Source organism: Ricinus communis, chromosome 2 (genome assembly GCF_019578655.1).
Source record: "Ricinus communis isolate WT05 ecotype wild-type chromosome 2, ASM1957865v1, whole genome shotgun sequence".
Lineage (NCBI taxonomy): Eukaryota > Viridiplantae > Streptophyta > Magnoliopsida > Malpighiales > Euphorbiaceae > Ricinus > Ricinus communis.
This window is the reverse complement of record NC_063257.1, coordinates 10,877,415-10,896,636: the sequence shown is the minus strand read 5'-3', so window position 1 is coordinate 10,896,636 and position 19,222 is coordinate 10,877,415. Positions and strand designations below refer to the sequence as shown.

Genomic DNA, 19,222 nt, shown 5'->3' with positions numbered 1-19,222 from the left:
ATTTCAATTTAAAAAAATAAAATAAAGTTATTACGATCCCATATCAAAATAAAATAAAAAATACAATCATGAAAAGGGATGCAACGGAATGGGGCAACTGAACGAAGGGCCATTCCCCATCCCTGCCCGCCCAAACTAAGACAACTCTTATATATATATATATATAATATATAATATATAATTCTAATTTAATTCTATATATTTATTAGAATTATATATTTATTATAATTTATACATATATTTATTATTAATATATTATATATTTTATTATAATTTATTTATATATATATATATATATATATATATATATATATATATATATATATATATATATATATAAATTTTTATGTTACATTTTTATCTAGGACCATAGACATCTAAAAAGAATTGCATTTATAGATTTTTGTACTCTTTGGATGCAGGCAAATTTAGACTTTATTTTTCACAAATTCTTATTATTCAAACTTAGACTTTATTTTTAACAGATTTTTATTTCTACTTTTAAATTATATAAACGTTTCTTAGAATTCTAAAATCCTTATTGTTTGACCTAAACACTATACTGGGAGCCATTAAGAGAGAAAAAGAATCTAAATTAAGAACTAACTTATATTAAACTTTTTTCCTTTTGTTATTTATCCTTGTTTTCATAATTGTTAATATAAGTTAGTTCCTCTCTCCAAAATTAGATTTTAAAACTCTCTTGCTTTTAGTTGTAATTTAGTTTATGGATATTTATCTTTTGGTTTATATATATATATATATATATATATATATATATATATATATATATATATATATATATATATAAAAGCCCAAAAAGATAAGAGTTGAAAATGATTTCTATCCTTAGCTGACCTTAGTAAGATTAACTATAAAATTTTATAAATTTTAATTATTATTTATGATCATGAGAATAAATTTAAAATTAACTTAAGCACACATAATATAGCTCAAGAGATCTAACATATTAAATATTTAAGGATAAACAGTCTTCAATTAGCTAAGAAACTGAATTTATCAATTTTTAAATTTTAGATTTTCTAAATTATGCATATTTAATATAGTTAACCTGGTTAATATCTTACTAAATTTTTATCTTTTAAATAATAGTAAGCACAACTATTTTTAATATTTAATATCTTTTTTGTAAAATTAAAATTTGACTCACTATATATTATTTAGCAGCGAACCGTACGATTGCAAATTATATATTGAAGAGCATTGAATAAAGCCTAATTGTGACATAGACCTCTAGCTATTTCAAATTTATGATTATCACTACATTTTCTTTTTATATATGGTTCAATTTTTGTGCACCAATTATTTTCTCTTATTAAGAGCCAAAAGTTATTGTCTTCAAGAAAACAATTCCTTAATGACTTGTAAATATAGTATACATTTTTAGGTTCACATTATTTCTCATAATTTTCTTAAACTCATGAGAGATTTGGGATTAGTTATGCATCTTCTTTTTAATAGTTTCCGGATTAAAGGGTATTATTGATCATCAATTGAAAATTGAATCTTCTTATTTGTTTTTTTGAAGGGGAATCTTCTATTTACTATCTAAGAATATTGATGAATCTTTTTTTATTTAAATTGTTATATTTTAGTATATAGTCAGAGTTACATTAAGCTTCATAAATAAAGAAGCATCAATCAATTCTTGCAATTTCAGAAATTGCAAAAAGAGAAAGAAAAAGTGGAACATAATGTATCTTAATTTTGATTGGCTAAAAGATGATAGAGAAAGCAATGGTGAGGAACAATGAAGGGGAGGATGTGTAGGAGAAACCTTGTCAAAATTTTGACAATGGAAAGATTTGTCCTTTATTATGGGAATTAGGACAAAACTATTTAATGATGATAGGGTTTTCCCCACATGCAAGATTGCAACACTCATAGGTATAATAGAACAATGTAATGCTTTTCAAGTACTCAAAATTAAGATACCAATTGATTATTACATCAATTTTCTCTGTGACTTCTGCGAATCCCAGAGAGCTTTTTATATTTACTGGTAGTTTTCACGATTTTCCCTCAAGACAAACACACCAGCCAGAAAGAAACAAACCTTGGAAGAGAAGTAATAACAGGATATTTCCAACCAACCAATTATTAATAATTTTTTTTGTTCTGTATGTAATTATTTATATACAAAATCAATAAATGATAGATATATGATCATTTAATATTAAAATATAAAATATTTATTCATGTTTTTTTTTTTTATTAATTATGGAATAATCTCCAAACTTTTAATCCACTTTAACTAGATTTTTTTTTTGCGAAGATAGAGAAAATTGTGAGAGTTTTATGGAAATCCTTCTGCTACATATTTCTTTTTCTTTTTCTTTCTTTTGTATATTGTTCCTAGTTTACTTATGCATTTCTTGTCATTCGATTAATTAACAATCAAACTAATTCGAAGAAATAAAATATAATTAATCGCTCATTTTAAATTTAATTGTTAAAGTTTTAGTTATGAGAGTACCAACGGGCTATATGTTGCATAATATGGATAGTCATAATTTTATATTCATCATAAAGGCAAAATTTCATCTAGTGCGAAGGAGAGGATTCAAACTCAAAACCTCTCACTCCCAATAGCAAATGCTCTTGTCACTTAAGGTAGGTCTCAAATATTATAAATATCTTCTTGTTGAGGAAGTGAATTTAATAATATTGATATTTGAGGGTATATATTTATATATTAAAGATTTACATATTTATTTATACACAATTTAAATCCTGTTTTACATATGTAATTTGTCTCAAGGGTAAAAGAAAGAATTAATAAAATCAAGTCTTATATAGAAATTAGCTTATACTATCTTACTCTTACATATATTTTGTCATAATATCAAGCTAATAAATAAATAATATATATTCACTAATATTAGATAATTTAGTATGTATTAATTATTTAACCTCCAAAAATATTGAACACTGGATCCTATATTATTCACCTATTCCAATAGGGTACTTGGGTTAGAAGAATAATACCTTTCAGCATAACATTGACACATGGTCCATGAATAAAAGAAATTCTGCTTCCCCCATTCACAACTCCAACAATGGCAGGCATAATTCCCCCAATTTGTTTTTCTTGATCTTGGCATGAAGGGCATATGCCAAAGACCCTGAGCATAGGGGTGTAAATGGGTTAGTTTAGATGGGTTGAGGGTAAAATGCAAAATCAAACCAAACTAGATCTAACATAATAGATAGCCAAATCAATGAGTTCGGATTGCTTTGAATTGGTTTATATTGGCTTAGATAAGAATAGTATTTTTAATTAATTTTTAGTTTATATAGAGTGTTTGCATGACTAGATTTACAAATAATTAGACTTGTTTTTTAGCAGCTTATTTTAACAAAAAAAGATTTAAATTTGAGCTTGATTTAAAAGAATTTTTTTTATCTCAAATTTACTATGATTTTAAATCACATGAGTTAATTGAGATAACTTTTTAATTACTTTAAACAATACTAGTATTTATCTCAAACAAAATATTAAAAAATTAAAAATTGAAATTTTCATCACTACTCAGTCATCTTGTAATTACTCCAAACATATTGAATAATATTACAAAGAATGGTGCCTAATAGTTCTTTTTACAATAGATGAGATATGAGCAAATTAGCTACAATTAAATAGTATTAATATTTATTTATATAAATTACTAATTGCAGGCTGGGTTGGTTTTTAACCATTTGAAACCACAGATGAAACCGAATAAAAAGAACCAATCATTTTAATATTTGAAACCCTAAACATTGAAACAAAATCTTAAATCATAGTTTCAGGTTCGGTTGGATCGGATCAAATCGATTTATCGATTTTCTTCTAGAACCTTACCTCATATATTTAATTGTTGAATCATATATTATTACTCATTCAATCTAACAGCTGAAAAACATAATGGGCATTTCAAATTATGCTCACAATGAAATGTATATCCTATGGAAAATGGATGGTACATGTTAAGGCATTGAAGAATCTATAAGTAAAAAGAATAAGGTTGTTTAAAGTAATATGCCAATGCTAAAGGAATATGATAGGAAGAAACCAAAACTACCCAAACCAAGTTGCTAAAAAGATTCATCATTTTGACAATTCTATACATAAATTACAACACAAACAAAATAAAAGTAAATTTATATTTTTTTTCTTTGAGAAAAAAAAATTAAAAAGAAAAATTGTTGGCCTTTTAAAGTAGCTTGCCTTGTTCACGTCCAACTCGGTTTCAAAGTGCAACAAGCTCTTTAAAACCATACAAGGTTTCCTCTTCCTTCTTATCTTATGCTTCTTCTCTAAAAAGAAAACAAAATTGTGATGTTTCTACTCCAAATTAAGGTCTTTTAGCAGGAATCTACAGTACTGTAATACACAGGAGCTCCTTCATTTAAACTACAGTTTTAAAGACACAGTAGGGTTATTACAAGGAAGAGAAAAATGGCAGGAAATGATTGGATAAATGGGTACTTGGAGGCAATCTTAGATGTGGGAAACAGTCTGAGGAAAAGAAATGATGGGAAGTTGAAGATTGCCAAGTATGAAGAGAGCAAGGAAAAGGAAGACAAGTCATTTAGTCCTACAAGGTACTTTGTGGAAGAAGTTATTAATAGCTTTGATGAGTCTGATCTTCACAGGACATGGGTCAAGGTTAGCCTCTATTATTCCTCTTTAATCTTCAAAGGGTCATTTAGAAATAGAGACATTATTAATCTACATCTTCCCCATCTTCTTTTAGATTCAATGACTGTTATCTGCTCATAGTATTGGCAGCATAAGAACTTTCAGAAATGCAAAAGAACATAAAGAAAAAAAGAAAAGGTTGTAATGATGCTTTTAGGCCCCTCTTCTTTTTGTATGTCAATGATATATTATGTTATTTAGCACCTAAAAGGAAAATAGAAATCTTGCAAGCATCCAATCCCAGTTTTTCTGACAGCTTTTCTATCAGGTTTGGTTCCATTTGTGGGCCCTGTAACAACAATCTTTTTAGGGGCTAACAATCATAGTTTTTTTTCCCTTGTCAATATTTTTTCAAGTCATCAAAACAAACAGCTTGGAAATCTTTTAGCATTGAAATTAATAACTAATTGTTCAAAAAGTTGTATTTTCTTAATTTATTAGTAAGAATTTATTACAAAGTTTTTATAAATCAAACATCTGAAATACCAATTATATAATAACCGACCAGTATTTTTATTTATAAAAATAAATATAAATTTAAGCTCGAATTCTTCTATCCATCACCATTCACCAATATTGGTATAAATTTATCATTTTTATTAAGCCTTCAGTTACCTGTAATTAGAGATTTAAATTGTCAGAAATGCAAAGCTTATTTAAGCACAAGTACTGAAACGAAGAGAATAAGAATGTGTTAATACTATTTTTGAGCTTTTTTTTTTTGTTCTTCCATTTGAGTGGTTAGTGTTAAATGGGAAAGGATTGAAGCAAAGCAGTGAGTGAAAATGAAAAAAAAATGTTGAATTATGTGGGCAGGTGATAGCAACAAGGAATACTCGTGAACGCAGTAACAGGCTTGAGAATATGTGCTGGCGCATTTGGCATCTTGCCCGTAAAAAGAAAAAGGTCAGTTCCCTTCTCTCATCCACATTAATCCTATGACTTTCAATTTTTTTCTTTTTCCCTTTTTCACTTTTTTGTTTTTTCTTCTGAAGCTGCTTATTTTATTCTGGTAATTCTGTTCTTTTGCATTTTGTTTTTATATTGGAAAAGGAAAAGCTTGTCTTTTATATAGTGAACCTTTTTTTTTTTTAAATGTAAATAACTTAGGCCTCATTTCAGTTTAGGTATTTTAGAATTCATGATTAAATATAAAAATAATTGATTTTTTTATTTAAAGTTAAAAATAATTTTAAAATAATATAAATTTATAAATTTATCACTTTTTTAATTGTAAGAGAGTAAATCCATAAATATTATAAAAGTCTTATTTAAAATCTCTCGATACCATTTTAAGTAAATTGTATTTTCATCTTTTAGATTTACTATTACTATTTTATTTAACGGAAAACCCATTTGACGGTATCCGATTAACTGTCTTGGTTGGGTTTGTCCACCAAGAGGCACCTTCAGGTTTCTTATTATTGCAAAAATATAGGATTAAGTATTTACAAATTTATAATCTAATGAAAAATATTATACATAGTTCTATTAGTACTGAAGAATGAAAATAACTTGTATAAATTTTTTTATTTCTTTCAGTCACCACCATCTTGGCAGATGGTCAATATCCTGTTGATTCATTTATAGAAGGAATCATGTAAAAGGCAATCATCGAGTATTATTATGTGTACCCATCAGAATCTAGCTTTAGGAAATCAATGTAAGAGAAAACAAGATTACCAGTTCAGATTAGTCACAGAAATTAAAATTCTTGTTTGTATCCAAATTTGTGTGGGATAGAATTACATTTCATAAGGAAACAAAGGCAGTACCTATTTGCAGATAGAATGGGATGATGCACAAAGGCTCGCAAAGAGAAGGCTGGAGAGGGAGCAGGGGCGCAATGATGCTGCAGAGGATCTTTCTGAGCTATCCGAAGGGGAGAAGGAAAAGGGGGATGCCAACATTTCAGAAGCTGTCAAGGACATTAGCAGGATTAATTCGGATATGCAAATATGGTCTGATGATGAAAAGCCGAGGCGCCTATACATTGTGCTAATCAGGTTATCTTTCATGTTCACCTGAGCTAACTATAGTTGTAAGGTGCAAAACATGACTTAGAACAAAACACAGTTGACAAAATCAGAGAGACAGCTAAAGTTAATTTGTTCAACCATTCAAACATAAATGCAATGAGCAATAATTTCTAATAACATGATTGTTTTGAAGAGGAAAAGGGCATTCATATGGATATATCAATGATTTCACATTAGTTATATTTTGCCTGTAGTATGCATGGGTTGGTGCGCGGAGAAAATATGGAACTCGGAAGAGATTCTGATACTGGGGGTCAGGTAATAATTAGCATGGGAGGTAGTTGCCTTGGTACTAAGCCCGAATACTAAACATGCAAAGCTTACGAAACAAATCTACACATTTCAGTTTTCATGACTACAAATATAATTGAAACTACAGGTAAAATATGTCGTTGAACTTGCTCAAGCTCTAGCCAACACTAAAGGAGTCTTTCGTGTGGATCTATTGACTAGACAAATCACCTCACCTGAGGTTGACTGCAGCTATGGCGAACCAATTGAGATGCTCTCATGCCCACCTGATGGCAGTGGTAGTTGCGGAGCCTACATAGTCCGTATCCCTTGTGGTCCACGTGACAGGTAATCAGAACTTTCCTGCAGGTTTAATTTTTGATAAAGATATTCATCTGACTGCAACACATGCCACAGGTACATACCGAAAGAATCACTTTGGCCTTACATACCTGAATTTGTTGATGGAGCCCTCGGCCATATTGTCAACATGGCTAGAGCTTTAGGTGAACAAGTCAATGGGGGAAAGCCAACTTGGCCATACGTGGTACATGGCCACTATGCTGATGCTGGAGAGGTCGCATCACACTTGTCTGGAGCCTTAAATGTGCCAATGGTGCTGACCGGACACTCACTAGGAAGGAACAAGTTTGAGCAATTGGTTAAGCAAGGAAGGCTTTCTAGGGAAGACATAAATACAACTTATAAGATATTGAGGAGGATTGAGGCTGAAGAGTTAGGGTTGGATACAGCAGAGATGGTGGTGACTAGTACAAAGCAAGAGATTGAAGAGCAATGGGGCTTGTATGATGGATTTGATCTCAAATTGGAGAGAAAGCTCAGGGTTAGAAGGCGCCGGGGAGTAAGTTGCTTAGGACGAAACATGCCAAGGATGGTGGTATGAACACTCAAACCTTATGCTTGCGCTCTTATGTACAAATTTAACAATGGAAAAATACCTAAATAATTAGAGTTACAGCAACATCTAGAAACTAAAAACACAGAACAGAAAGTGTACTACATCAGGGAAATCTGCTTGCACTTCTTATCTTATTTCCAGCAACAGGAAATTTTCCAAAATGCTCATAGTAAGACTTCAATGAATAGATATCTTTTTCAATAGGCTCTGCAGGCATAATAGAAAATGTTTGCTCATGAAGTCTCCTTCAGTCATCCCAGTAACAATATCAGTCAGCTAATAGTACTAACCATGACTAGCACTTGCATCTAATCATATTCTAAATCCTATATGGCATCAGGTTATACCTCCAGGCATGGACTTCAGCTACGTAACAGCACAAGATTCATTGGAAGGTGATCTAAAGTCATTAATTGGCTCTGACCGAACTCAGAAGAAAAGAAATCTGCCTCCAATATGGTCTGAGGTAACTCTCTCTTCCTCAAACTCGGAATTTCCTTCTATGCATGCATCTCAACTTTCAGGTACCTAGATTATGACTTCTGACAGGAAACATTCACGGTAACTGCATAGATTATGCATGCATCTAACTTTCAGGCACCTAGAGATCACCTAGATTATGAATTCTAATAGGAGACATTCACGGTCCACAGCATAGATTATTTCAGGTACTTAGAGATTGACTAAACTATGAATTGAAACAGGAGAAATTCAAGCTCTCTGCATAATCCTTATAACTTTCGAAAATGCCTTTGCAATTGATTGCTAAAAGGAAACTATCTGCAATTTGTTTGTGAGACACCCTTATATCTTCATATAATTAATAAAGAGAGATTTACCATCAACTTCATTAGTCTTTCTAATTGTATTTCATATATGTAGGTAATGCGGTTTTTCACAAATCCGCATAAGCCCACCATACTTGCACTGTCCCGTCCTGACCCAAAGAAAAATGTCACCACATTGCTAAAGGCTTTTGGGGAGTGCCACCGCCTGAGAGAGCTAGCCAACCTGGTAAAATTGTGACTTCAGTTCTGGCATCAGACTTGTCCATCACAACAGTCAATTTGCTTAAATTATGTTTTCTTCTTGCAGACATTAATACTTGGTAATAGGGATGATATTGAAGAGATGTCTAATAGTAGCTCAGTTGTTCTTACAACTGTGCTTAAGCTCATTGACAAGTATGATTTATACGGTCAAGTTGCTTATCCCAAGCATCACAAGCAATCTGAAGTCCCTGAGATTTATCGTCTAGCTGCAAAAACTAAGGTATGGCATGTTTCCTGACAAGAATTAATAAATATCGCATGTCTCCTATCCAATTACCCCTCCCTCCTCTGTCTCAGTCCAAACTTAGCACAGTTGAAGATGAACCATTTTTATTGAAATCCAAACAGCCAAAAGTGCATCACCATGATTGTCAATCAGTTGGCTACACCTTAACTCTTTTGTATTCTCCTTGCAACATTTGAACTGCTAACAGTAATACTTTCTATGGCGGTTTTGTCTCTTGAAGGGAGTTTTCATCAATCCAGCTTTGGTAGAACCATTCGGTCTCACACTTATAGAGGTAATCTTTCAGCCTCATAATCATAGCCTAAGTGGCCTTAATTGAATCATATAATTTGGTTCATGTCCGAGCAGTACAAAATACTCTATACTTAAATAATGAATAACAGTTGTCTCACTTTCTGTTCTATTCTTTATCTTGTAGGCAGCTGCTTATGGTTTACCTGTTGTTGCTACCAAAAATGGTGGACCAGTGGACATTTTGAAGGTAACAAACAACATACTCCAAGTTTTTCAAAACTTGGATCTGTACACTTGTTCTTCATCCAGAGTTCTCTCAAGTATCGACAGTACCACATTCATAAATATTCAGCTAAAAAACTCAAAACTTGGCTACAAACTTTAAGGCCATGAGAACCCTTGCCTAGTGCCTTTAGTGTTGCACATAATCTGCTTTGGCTGTGGAATTTCAGATCTCTACTACTTTTAACTCATGATTCCAGCAAACTCACAAGAGGATTTCTTTTTACCAGGCTCTTAATAATGGCCTTCTAGTAGACCCTCATGATCAAAAGGCAATTGAAGATGCACTTCTGAAGCTTGTTGCTGACAAAAACCTGTGGTCCGAATGCCGGAAAAATGGCCTGAAAAACATCCATAGATTTTCTTGGACAGAGCACTGCTGCAACTATCTCTCCCATATAGAACACTGCAGAAACCGACACTCAACAACACGTTTTGAGATCACACCAATTCCTGAAGAACCAATGAGCGACTCTCTAAAGGACGTGGAAGACCTGTCTTTGAAATTCTCAATAGAAGGTGATCTCAAGCTTAACGGAGAGTCGGATGCAGCAACTAGACAGAAGAAACTTATAGAAGCCATTACTCAAGCAGCTTCTTTCAATGGCAATACCACTGTTACTTATAGTCCTGGTAGAAGGCAGATGCTATTTGTGATTGCTGCTGACTGTTATGATTGCAATGGGAAAAGCATGGAGACTTTTCAAGAAATTATCAAAAATGTGATGAAAGCTGCAGGCTTATGCCTAGGGTTGGGCAGGATAGGCTTTATACTGTTGACTGGCTCAAGTTTACAAGAGACAATGGAAGCTTTGAGACGTTGCCCAGTGAATATAGAAGACTTTGACGCAATTATATGTAACAGTGGAAGTGAAATGTACTACCCATGGAGGGATATGGTGGCTGATGTGGATTACGAAGCCCATGTGGAGTACAGGTGGCCTGGTGAGAATGTTAGGAAAATGGCAATTAGGTTAGCTAAGGTAGAAGATGGGGCTGAAGATGACCTCTATGAAAATAATCAGGCATGTGGTTCTAGGTGCTACTCTTATATCATCAAACCAGGAGCCAAGGTAAGAGACTGGTTAAGAATAGATATCTCTGCTATAATGTAGACCATAGAGAAATGCTCCTATCAAACAATTGCTAATGACTACTTTAATAAATGAATATCAGACTAGAAAGGTGGACGACCTCCGTCAAAGGCTCCGAATGAGAGGCTTTCGGTGCAACCTTGTCTACACACGTGCAGCATCAAGGTTGAATGTGATACCATTATTTGCATCAAGAAAACAAGCCCTAAGGTATGGAATACAGGGGAAAAAAATTAAAAAATAAAAATATCTACTAATAATGTTTCTAAAGTGAAACCAAGCAAAATTTAAACCTGCATGCTTGCATGTTCTGCAGGTATCTATCAGTTAGGTGGGGAATTGATCTTTCCAAAGTAGTTGTCTTTGTTGGAGAAAGAGGGGATACAGATTATGAAGAATTACTGGCAGGCCTACATAAGACCCTTATTATACGAGGCTCTGTGGGATATGGAAGTGAGAAGTTTCTTCGCGGTGACGACAGTTTTAAGACAGAAGATATAGTTCCCCATGGAAGCCCTAACTTAGGCTTTGTGGAGGAGACTTGTGAAGTCCAAGATATCTCTGCAGCTTTAGAGTGTCTAGGAATCAAGTGATCTTTATTCTTGATATAGTTCTCTTCTTTTTTTTTTTTTTTTTTTTTATGAAGTTATTCGTGAATACACTTGCATAAGTAATGCAAAATGCAAAACATATACCAAAGTACATCTGTACCTAAATTCAATCATGATGTGCATCTTTACCTCAATTTCAATTACATGACAAAGATAAACTTTTAGATATTCCTATTGGTATTTTGACATGACTCTTAGTCCCCTTCATAAAAGAATCATAATGGTGTGCATGGAAGAGCAATGTATGTGCAGAAGTGGATGGACAAATGCAGTACTATGAGGTAAGCAATGTGCGCAAGTGGATGGAGAACTGCGGTGCTATGAGGTGAGCAATGTTTATGACAATTTATGTGAATCCGACACAGAAGTGATGAAAAAATTTGGTACAAATGATTTATTCATTTTGCAGCAGATATCATAGAGTCAACAAGGATATCAAGGAATTATCACATAGAAGTATTCTCTTGACAAGCTATACATGCAGTTGGTATCACAAAGATGTTAACAATTTTCCAAGTCATCATATACCACCAGTTATAGTCATACTACCTTATAGGAAAGCTGCATTAATAGTTGTCCTCTTACAAAATTACCTGCACAGATTGTCAGGATTCAAGTATATGACTGATATCCCACACCTCCTTAACCAAGTTCAACTTCCAATGTTCACATCCATACTGATTTCATGCACAAAGATCCATTTCCACCTTGTATTCCATTCCACATGCACATTTAATCATATGAGAAATACCCTGCAAAAAGAAGGGGACTCCAGGATTAGAACAGGAACTTTTAGCAAAATTTAACGTCAAAGTCGTTGCAGATTGACTTTTCTGGGAATGGATAGTGGTCCCCGGACATGCAATTTCTGCAGAGCACAACAGCAAAACTCATAGCAAAATTTACCTTGAGTTTGTCAATCTGGTCTTGAAGAGATTGCAAATACTCAAATTCTCCAGCCTTATCAGATAAAAGGGCTTTATATTCCTCTTCAAGGGTTGTAGTGTCCATTGCAAGAAGCTCAGGCTAGAGTCATGAAGACATTCATGGAGAGATCATAGAGGAGAATTACAGGAGAATATAAGCAATTATAGAACTAACAGCCACTCTGAGTCCATTTCAATTCAAAAGGTTTGGATGTTCAGTGTTATCTAGCAAACCTCATCAATGAATTATCTAACTATTTTCTCGATAGTAGAGACAGTAAAACAATTGGTTCGAGCTAGAGACAACACATAAAAGTGGGACGTTACTGACTACTGTAAACCTTGGTGATTGATTCCAAGAAATAAAATCTTGGTCCAAATAATTAGCATGCACAAACACATGTATCCACAAGCATACAGAGGCCGAGCAAACAGCTAACCTTAAATTCTTTTGCACTGCACCTCACTTGCTCAATAGATTGCTTCACCTGGATTGACACAAGCCATCAATCATACAACAACTACAAAGGAAAAACAAAATATCCAGCATACATTTCTCTTTCTCCTGGAAGTAGTAGCTCTCTTCTAAGGACTTGGGAATACATCAATGTTAAGAGAAAGTGTATTGGAAACTTCATAAAACACTTAGCAAGAGCTCGGGGACATTGCAAAACATGGCCAGATAATGCATGCCAGGAAAACAGTCAATAGTTGCATATCACAATTCTTTTCCCCACCAGACGTAGAAGAAAAATGACTTCAAAAAATTTCTTTGCAACAAGAAATATTGATAATATAAATAGAAAACAAGATATTGGGACAGATAAATTCCTTAAGGAAAATCTCATTTATTTCTCTGGGGCCTTAACCTTGGACATAGTTTAGGTACCTTTATCAGAACATCATTGACTTAAACAAGCTAAAAATTGACGGATTGAAGGAGTAAAAGATAAACTTGATTTTTGCGGGATATTAACATTGCACAAAATTATACTATAAAAACAAAAAAAAGAAAGGAAGAGTTCAATCAACCAAATAAGCAGACAACCTAGTTCCATCTGATGGATATATATGAAATCCATCAGCATATTTTTTCTAAAAAGAAAAAAGATACAGAGACAGAGAGAAGAAGCAAACTGCCAGACTTAAGTGAAGGTCCAAATATTAGAATATAAATGCCATGCGGTAGAGACATTTCACATTGACATATATAATCAGTGCAGAGGAAGTTGTAGCTAAGCAACCTTGCTATTCTCAGTAGCAAGTTCAGATTTCATTCGTCCGACTTCATCAAGCTTAGCTTTGGCACAATCCACCTTGGCCATTAGTTTCTTCCTTGCATCATCACCCTGATATTCCAAGGATTGATTAGAACATTGCAACTCTTCTTTTAGTGTTTGCATTGGTGGAAGGATTTTGTTTACCATATTGTCCATTCTGAGGCGGCTATCAATGGGGGACCTCCCTGAAAGATAAGACCAGTGAAATGCAAATTATAAATATTCCACTTTCAAAACTACAGACAGTGAATAATTTCAGGATATAACAGAAGTAGTGAAAGAATATATCTTGACAAGGATTTTCTAGGAATTCATGTTATGTAGGTCCGGATTAGGATGAGGAGTTTGTTAACTAAAAAGTTTGCTTCTTGCTCTTTTTCCTTCCATCCTTAACATATTTATTCACAAAAGCAGAAAGGTCCTAACATCAAATGCCTAAGACCTTCAGGATAAAGCCAAGTCAGATATGGGTTTAGGGGTTTGTATAAGACATTCAAGGAGTATGCATGATGGTAAATATGATATTTGTCAAAAAATTCTTTAAGAACTCTCTTAAGGGTTAAAAATTATTCTCATCATGTTAATGAGGTCTCCTTGTGACCCATCAAATGAATTTCTTTCTAGCTGCTTGTGTAAAATCTCCAGAATTGACCTTCAATGATGAATTCTTTAAGTTCTTAAAGAGACCTAATGACCCACGAAAACTAAAACTATAGTGCTTGTGTCAGTTTTAGCCAAAGCTTTCAATTAAACTAGAGGAACTCTGTGCCAATTATGGTCCTCCCTTATTTAACTATTAGTCTTAAAGCTATTTGGGTGGAATCTTGACATTAGTAACTTGCAAATAAATTAACACAAGAATGTCCTTTATTATCTTTTGCTTTTGCTTTCTTGTACTTTGTAAAAGCATAATTTTCAAGCAAGAAAACGCCTACTTGGTTTTTAACACTTATAAATAATATTCAACCTTTGGCTTTGAGTTTGTGGATTTATGGATTAAACAATTAAGGAAATTGAAAATTTGAAGTCAGAATACCTGGACTGTACTCATTGAAGCCCTTAAATTGAGCATGTTGAAAGTTTTTACAGCCTGACATGACTACTTAAACTTTGGCTTATCCTTTGCTTAGTCCATTTTAAGATATTCATGAAGTAAAACAACTCATAAGTGGCAACTTACGATATATCCCAAATTTTGGTTCTACATGCTAGAAACCTGTATTACACACTTTGATACTTCAGTAATTTCTTGTGATGCATATGCAATAGAATAATCATTCTTCCGTACCAAATCCAGAAACCTAATGATGTATCTGAGAAAAAAGAAACGCATTGAATTGGTGTTACTTTCAAACCAACATGTAGCAGAGACGTGGCAGTAACGTGATGAATGATTTACAGGATGCTATCTCTAACATATCCTATCCTTCATAAGTTAAAACGTCAAAACTAAAGTGCATGTGTTAACTGTTTCATCCTTTGCAAAGAGCCATACCTCCAGTTTCCGCTGCTTGCTCAGCATCATTATCCTTGACCTGCATAATTTCAAGTCAGAATAGTTCCAAATCCCAATGATAATATCTGCGCAAAGGTATTTGAAACCCTTAGAGATCATGTAGAATCACAGTTAAGGAGATCATCTGATAAAACTAAAGCTACATTTTGACAAGAAATATCACTTTAAGCAGTCCAAGCATTATCATGGTTGCAATACTATACAACATCATCATAAGAAACAAGCAGGAAGAGATTGAAAATACCACATATCTTCAACCCAGGAGGTTATATATTCAGCAAATCAAGGGAATTTATTCTACCCTAGGATAACATAACAGTAAAATTTCATTTTCTCCAGCGAAGCATTCAGGGAATTATATGTATTAGTGGATATTTATGTAGAATAGCAAAAACTTGCATACAAGCAGGCATAAACACGCATGCATATGGGCCAAACACTGGCCGAACAGTAAATATACTTATTATTAGTTGAAGGCTTTATCTTTAAATTTATTGGGCAATGATTGTTTTAGCCACCATAGTGATTAAGATATTTTCAAGGATGAAAGAATTTCAGAACTTGTCCAAAAAGCTACTAATGACTAAACTCTCTAGAGACTAGAAAATCATACTCTGCTTCTATCTTACCATCCAGCAATAGAAGTCTTTTTTCTATTTATTAATTTCAACTTCATCAAGCCCACTTTGGCTAAGGACTGGCTAAAATCTGAATTCATTAGAAGCATTCCAAGGAAAGGGAGCATAGAGAGATTGTAAGAGTAAAGTAGAGGGGGAATTATTTTATCATTTACTCTAACAGTACACCACCATAAGAATCCCCTAGTTTATAACTTTTGTCTGCTTATGTACATCGGGTGGTGTTGCCACACTGCTTGGGATTTGGTGGCTGGAGTTAAATTTTAGAAACAAACTTGTACAATTAGCCTAGAAGACTATGTCTTCTGGTTTGTTTGCATGGGGAAGAGTTTTATGGATCTTTAGGCCCTACTAGTACTAAAATGAAACTGTTGCGCCCATGTCCTTGTTTCATATGATTTTGTTTGCATCTGCCGTACTTAATTTGTAAGATATGGGAAATGATATGCCAAGGTTCTTCACAAGTAATGTCTTGCATAAACAGATTGTGCTACCTTTGTGCCTTCCTTTTAGTATTTTATCTTATAAGAAAAGGAAATGAAAAATAGAAAATCAGATATAGAGTACCAACCGCTTGCTCTCTCAATTTTCCGCTCGTTTTGTGAGAATTAATCCAGTCCTGGCCAAAGCAAAAGTGTGCAATAACTTGCAACTTAAAATAATACAGCATGGAATGTTAATTTTATGCAAATAGAACTTCAGGAATCAAACCTGTTGTTGCTGAAGCTTGGAATTAAGTTCATCTGCAACCTTGGCATAGTATTCACTGTTGTGGTGAATACATCAAAATTCAGTTAGTATTATCATATAGATTTAAGCTATTAATGATTGCAGTTTGTGCTTTCACTACCTCTTCAGTACGAGTTTGGCAGATAAACTGACCCTTTCTTGTTGAATAAGCTCCAGTGTCTGCAAATTAACAACTTTAGATGCTATAATAAGAATAAAAGGACATGCTTACTAGATGCTTCTTCTTGAGAAATCAAGTCTTGACCAACTTAGTCATTTCATTACAAAGTACACAGTACTTGTATACATAATATTCCTATAACTTCAACCTATCTCCATCTTAAACACCCAGTGAATTGAGGTAGTTTTAGAGCTCAAAATTTGCATTCAGAGATGCCTCATAGTTGACAGCTCACTACACCCTCGTTATCCACACAAAGTTCCAACACCATTGTAGTGGACGTTTGCGGTTACAGTACATGTGTATTACTTCTTTCTCGACAATCAAGATTTAGCCAACTCATTCATTTCCTTGACCAAAAGGAGAACTATACTGTTCAAGATACCCTCTCATGTGCAACCTATCTGTACCTCCAAATATCTAGTATCTATAGGAAGTTATAACACATAAGTACACAACATTCTCACATGTAGTTGATGCAGTTTTGAGCATCAACTCAAAACCCCACGTATGTACATAAACTAGTTCAGTGAGCTTTTTCTTCCTATCAATGTATATTTTACATTGAAATAAAACAGAGGGAAGACAGGTAGGATCCTCTTTGTGGGAAATAAAGATTTCACTATCTGAACCTTCGACTTTTTCGGTGATCAAAGTTGCAATATGGGGTTGTCCAGTGCCTAATTTGTGCCTAAATTTGACTTTGATGTTTCATGTTTTCTTCTTTTTCATAAAATTACTTCTTCAGGTTAGATTCGAGTTGACTATTCATACAATACCTGGGAAAGTGTGGAAGAATCGAACTCCAAAGAAGCAATCTTTCTCTGTTTTTCCAATATCTGTGAGCATATCTGCCCTTTAGCCTGTATCATTAGCTCAATGTCTTCTTTAAGTCTTTTTGTTTCAGATTTTGCTGCAAAAGTAATGAACTGGTTCAAAGAACATCAAGGACAAGAAAAATGACGAGAGAACTAAAATCTAAGAACATGATTCCGAGTACTATCCTTAACAAGGCTAGGATACAACACCAATGAGCCGTCTGAAAATTAGAAGTTTTATGGTTATATGATAGTGATGTCATGTCTAATATGATTTTACACTTTGGTTTGCCGCAATTTTTCCCTTGTGAAATGTCAAAATCAGATTCATTCAAATTTCAAAACAAACTATTTATTAGAACACTGACAAAAGAACCGATATTTTACAGAGAAGTGTCAGAAAAACTTTGTCTGTCGAGTCAAGCACGGCAATGAACATGTCATTCGACCTCACTAGGGTAACAAAGACGTCAATGACACATGCAAGCAATTTTTATTTGCTTGTAACTCCCTAGGTGATTGAACATCCGTTGAATGAATAGAAGTTACCCTGTTTGACACCAAACTTTGCAATGATTGCAATTTAAGAATTCCAAAAAAATAAACATAAAAATAAAATTTTACTCAACGCAAGCACCAACAGTAATTTTCACCTCACCAAACGAAAAGCGAATTAAAATCGACAATAAACATCATATATGTCATACTGATTTATACTAGTCAAGCTCACAATGCTTGCCGCAAATCACAACCAGTGTTCAAGTTCTTTCTTCTTAAAATTAAAATATCCATAGAAATATTACTCTCTTCTTCATCCGCATTAAATTCAACAGTGTAACAAAAGTGTAAACCATAAAATAAGTAAACAAATTTGATACAACAAATATTAGATGAAAAATTACAATGATAAATACAAAGTTGTATTTTTTCAGAACAATTGAAATCCAAACATTTCGAGTAATAAAGGACTGCAAAAAACACATTCAACCAATTCCATTTAGCAATCCACTCTCTCATTGAAAATCTATACAATGAAGACCTAGTTTAAGTAATTCAAACAACAACACTTTCATTTCAAATCCCTAACTATCCAAACGCAAGCTACATTCATTTATGTCCGTTCAACAAAATTCAATTTATATACATACGTACATACATATACACACACACACACACACACACACATATATATATATCATAAAAACACACATACTAATCAGAAAGCATGTCTAATTAAGTAAAACAGCATGTATGTGCTCTTATTTAAAAATAAGAATTAATCCAATAAATTAAAAGAAAAAAAAGAAGAAGAAGCAGACCAGAATTGAGGTCAGCCTCCAACGTTTGAATAGTAACGATCTGCGACTGCTCCTCAACTGATACCTTGGCTGCCTGATCTTCCACATCTAAATATAAAAAGAGAAACCACTTCTTTCGATTTAAAGCGCCACTATTATTGCGATTTTCAATCTTATATCCGTAGATATATGCAAATTCAATGCTTCGTTAGATAAGTTTCGTAGATAATTCTGATTCTAATCTATAAATACAACACAGGCGTATAGAGAGATACCGTTCATTTGAGAGCGAAGAGTCTTCATGTACTGCAAGTAGTCCTCCATCTTTCAGAAAAAAGAAAATTCAACTGCGATCGTCTCTGAGACGAGGTGAAACAGAGATTTTGGTTATGGATGTGTGCATAAATTTCATTTTGGAGGGA

At 33.4% G+C, this 19,222-nt stretch overlaps 2 protein-coding genes across 2 annotated transcripts; one reads left to right on the top strand and one right to left on the bottom strand.

Annotated features, from left to right (window-relative positions):
- The first annotated feature begins 4,227 nt into the window (after positions 1-4,227).
- On the top strand, positions 4,228-11,582 carry LOC8281336 (probable sucrose-phosphate synthase 4). Its single transcript, XM_002521698.4, has 14 exons — positions 4,228-4,672; positions 5,522-5,611; positions 6,491-6,711; positions 6,939-7,002; positions 7,124-7,323; positions 7,393-7,873; positions 8,235-8,360; positions 8,777-8,908; positions 8,990-9,166; positions 9,414-9,467; positions 9,612-9,674; positions 9,940-10,782; positions 10,886-11,013; positions 11,120-11,582. The coding sequence occupies exons 1-14, from the start codon at positions 4,463-4,465 to the stop codon at positions 11,394-11,396; spliced, it is 3,066 nt and encodes a 1,021-aa protein (XP_002521744.1). The 5' UTR covers positions 4,228-4,462; the 3' UTR covers positions 11,397-11,582.
- On the bottom strand, positions 6,370-19,200 carry LOC8281338. The gene is made up of 13 exons (XM_015720948.2): positions 19,076-19,200; positions 18,822-18,908; positions 17,464-17,597; positions 16,625-16,683; positions 16,486-16,540; positions 16,346-16,393; positions 15,116-15,155; positions 13,765-13,805; positions 13,585-13,689; positions 12,781-12,828; positions 12,321-12,440; positions 12,008-12,166; positions 6,370-6,623 (listed from the first exon to the last, which is right to left on the bottom strand). The coding sequence occupies exons 1-12, from the start codon at positions 19,122-19,124 to the stop codon at positions 12,098-12,100; spliced, it is 855 nt and encodes a 284-aa protein (XP_015576434.2). The 5' UTR covers positions 19,125-19,200; the 3' UTR covers positions 6,370-6,623; positions 12,008-12,097.
- Between the last annotated feature and the right edge of the window lie 22 nt (positions 19,201-19,222).

What these genes read in the sequence shown, in the direction of transcription:
- LOC8281336 (XM_002521698.4), top strand. Translation starts at nt 4,463, where the DNA reads ATGGCAGGAAATGATTGGATAAATGGGTACTTGGAGGCAATCTTAGAT. An exon ending in TTGCCCGTAAAAAGAAAAAG is followed by an intron (nt 5,612 to 6,490) that starts GTCAGTTCCCTT and finishes ACCTATTTGCAG; the next exon opens with ATAGAATGGGATGATGCACA. An exon ending in TGCCTCCAATATGGTCTGAG is followed by an intron (nt 8,361 to 8,776) that starts GTAACTCTCTCT and finishes TCATATATGTAG; the next exon opens with GTAATGCGGTTTTTCACAAA.
- LOC8281338 (XM_015720948.2), bottom strand. Translation starts at nt 19,124, where the DNA reads ATGGAGGACTACTTGCAGTACATGAAGACTCTTCGCTCTCAAATGAAC. An exon ending in GGAGGCTGACCTCAATTCTG is followed by an intron (nt 17,598 to 18,821) that starts GTCTGCTTCTTC and finishes TTACTTTTGCAG; the next exon opens with CAAAATCTGAAACAAAAAGA. An exon ending in GAAAATTGAGAGAGCAAGCG is followed by an intron (nt 15,156 to 16,345) that starts GTTGGTACTCTA and finishes GAAATTATGCAG; the next exon opens with GTCAAGGATAATGATGCTGA.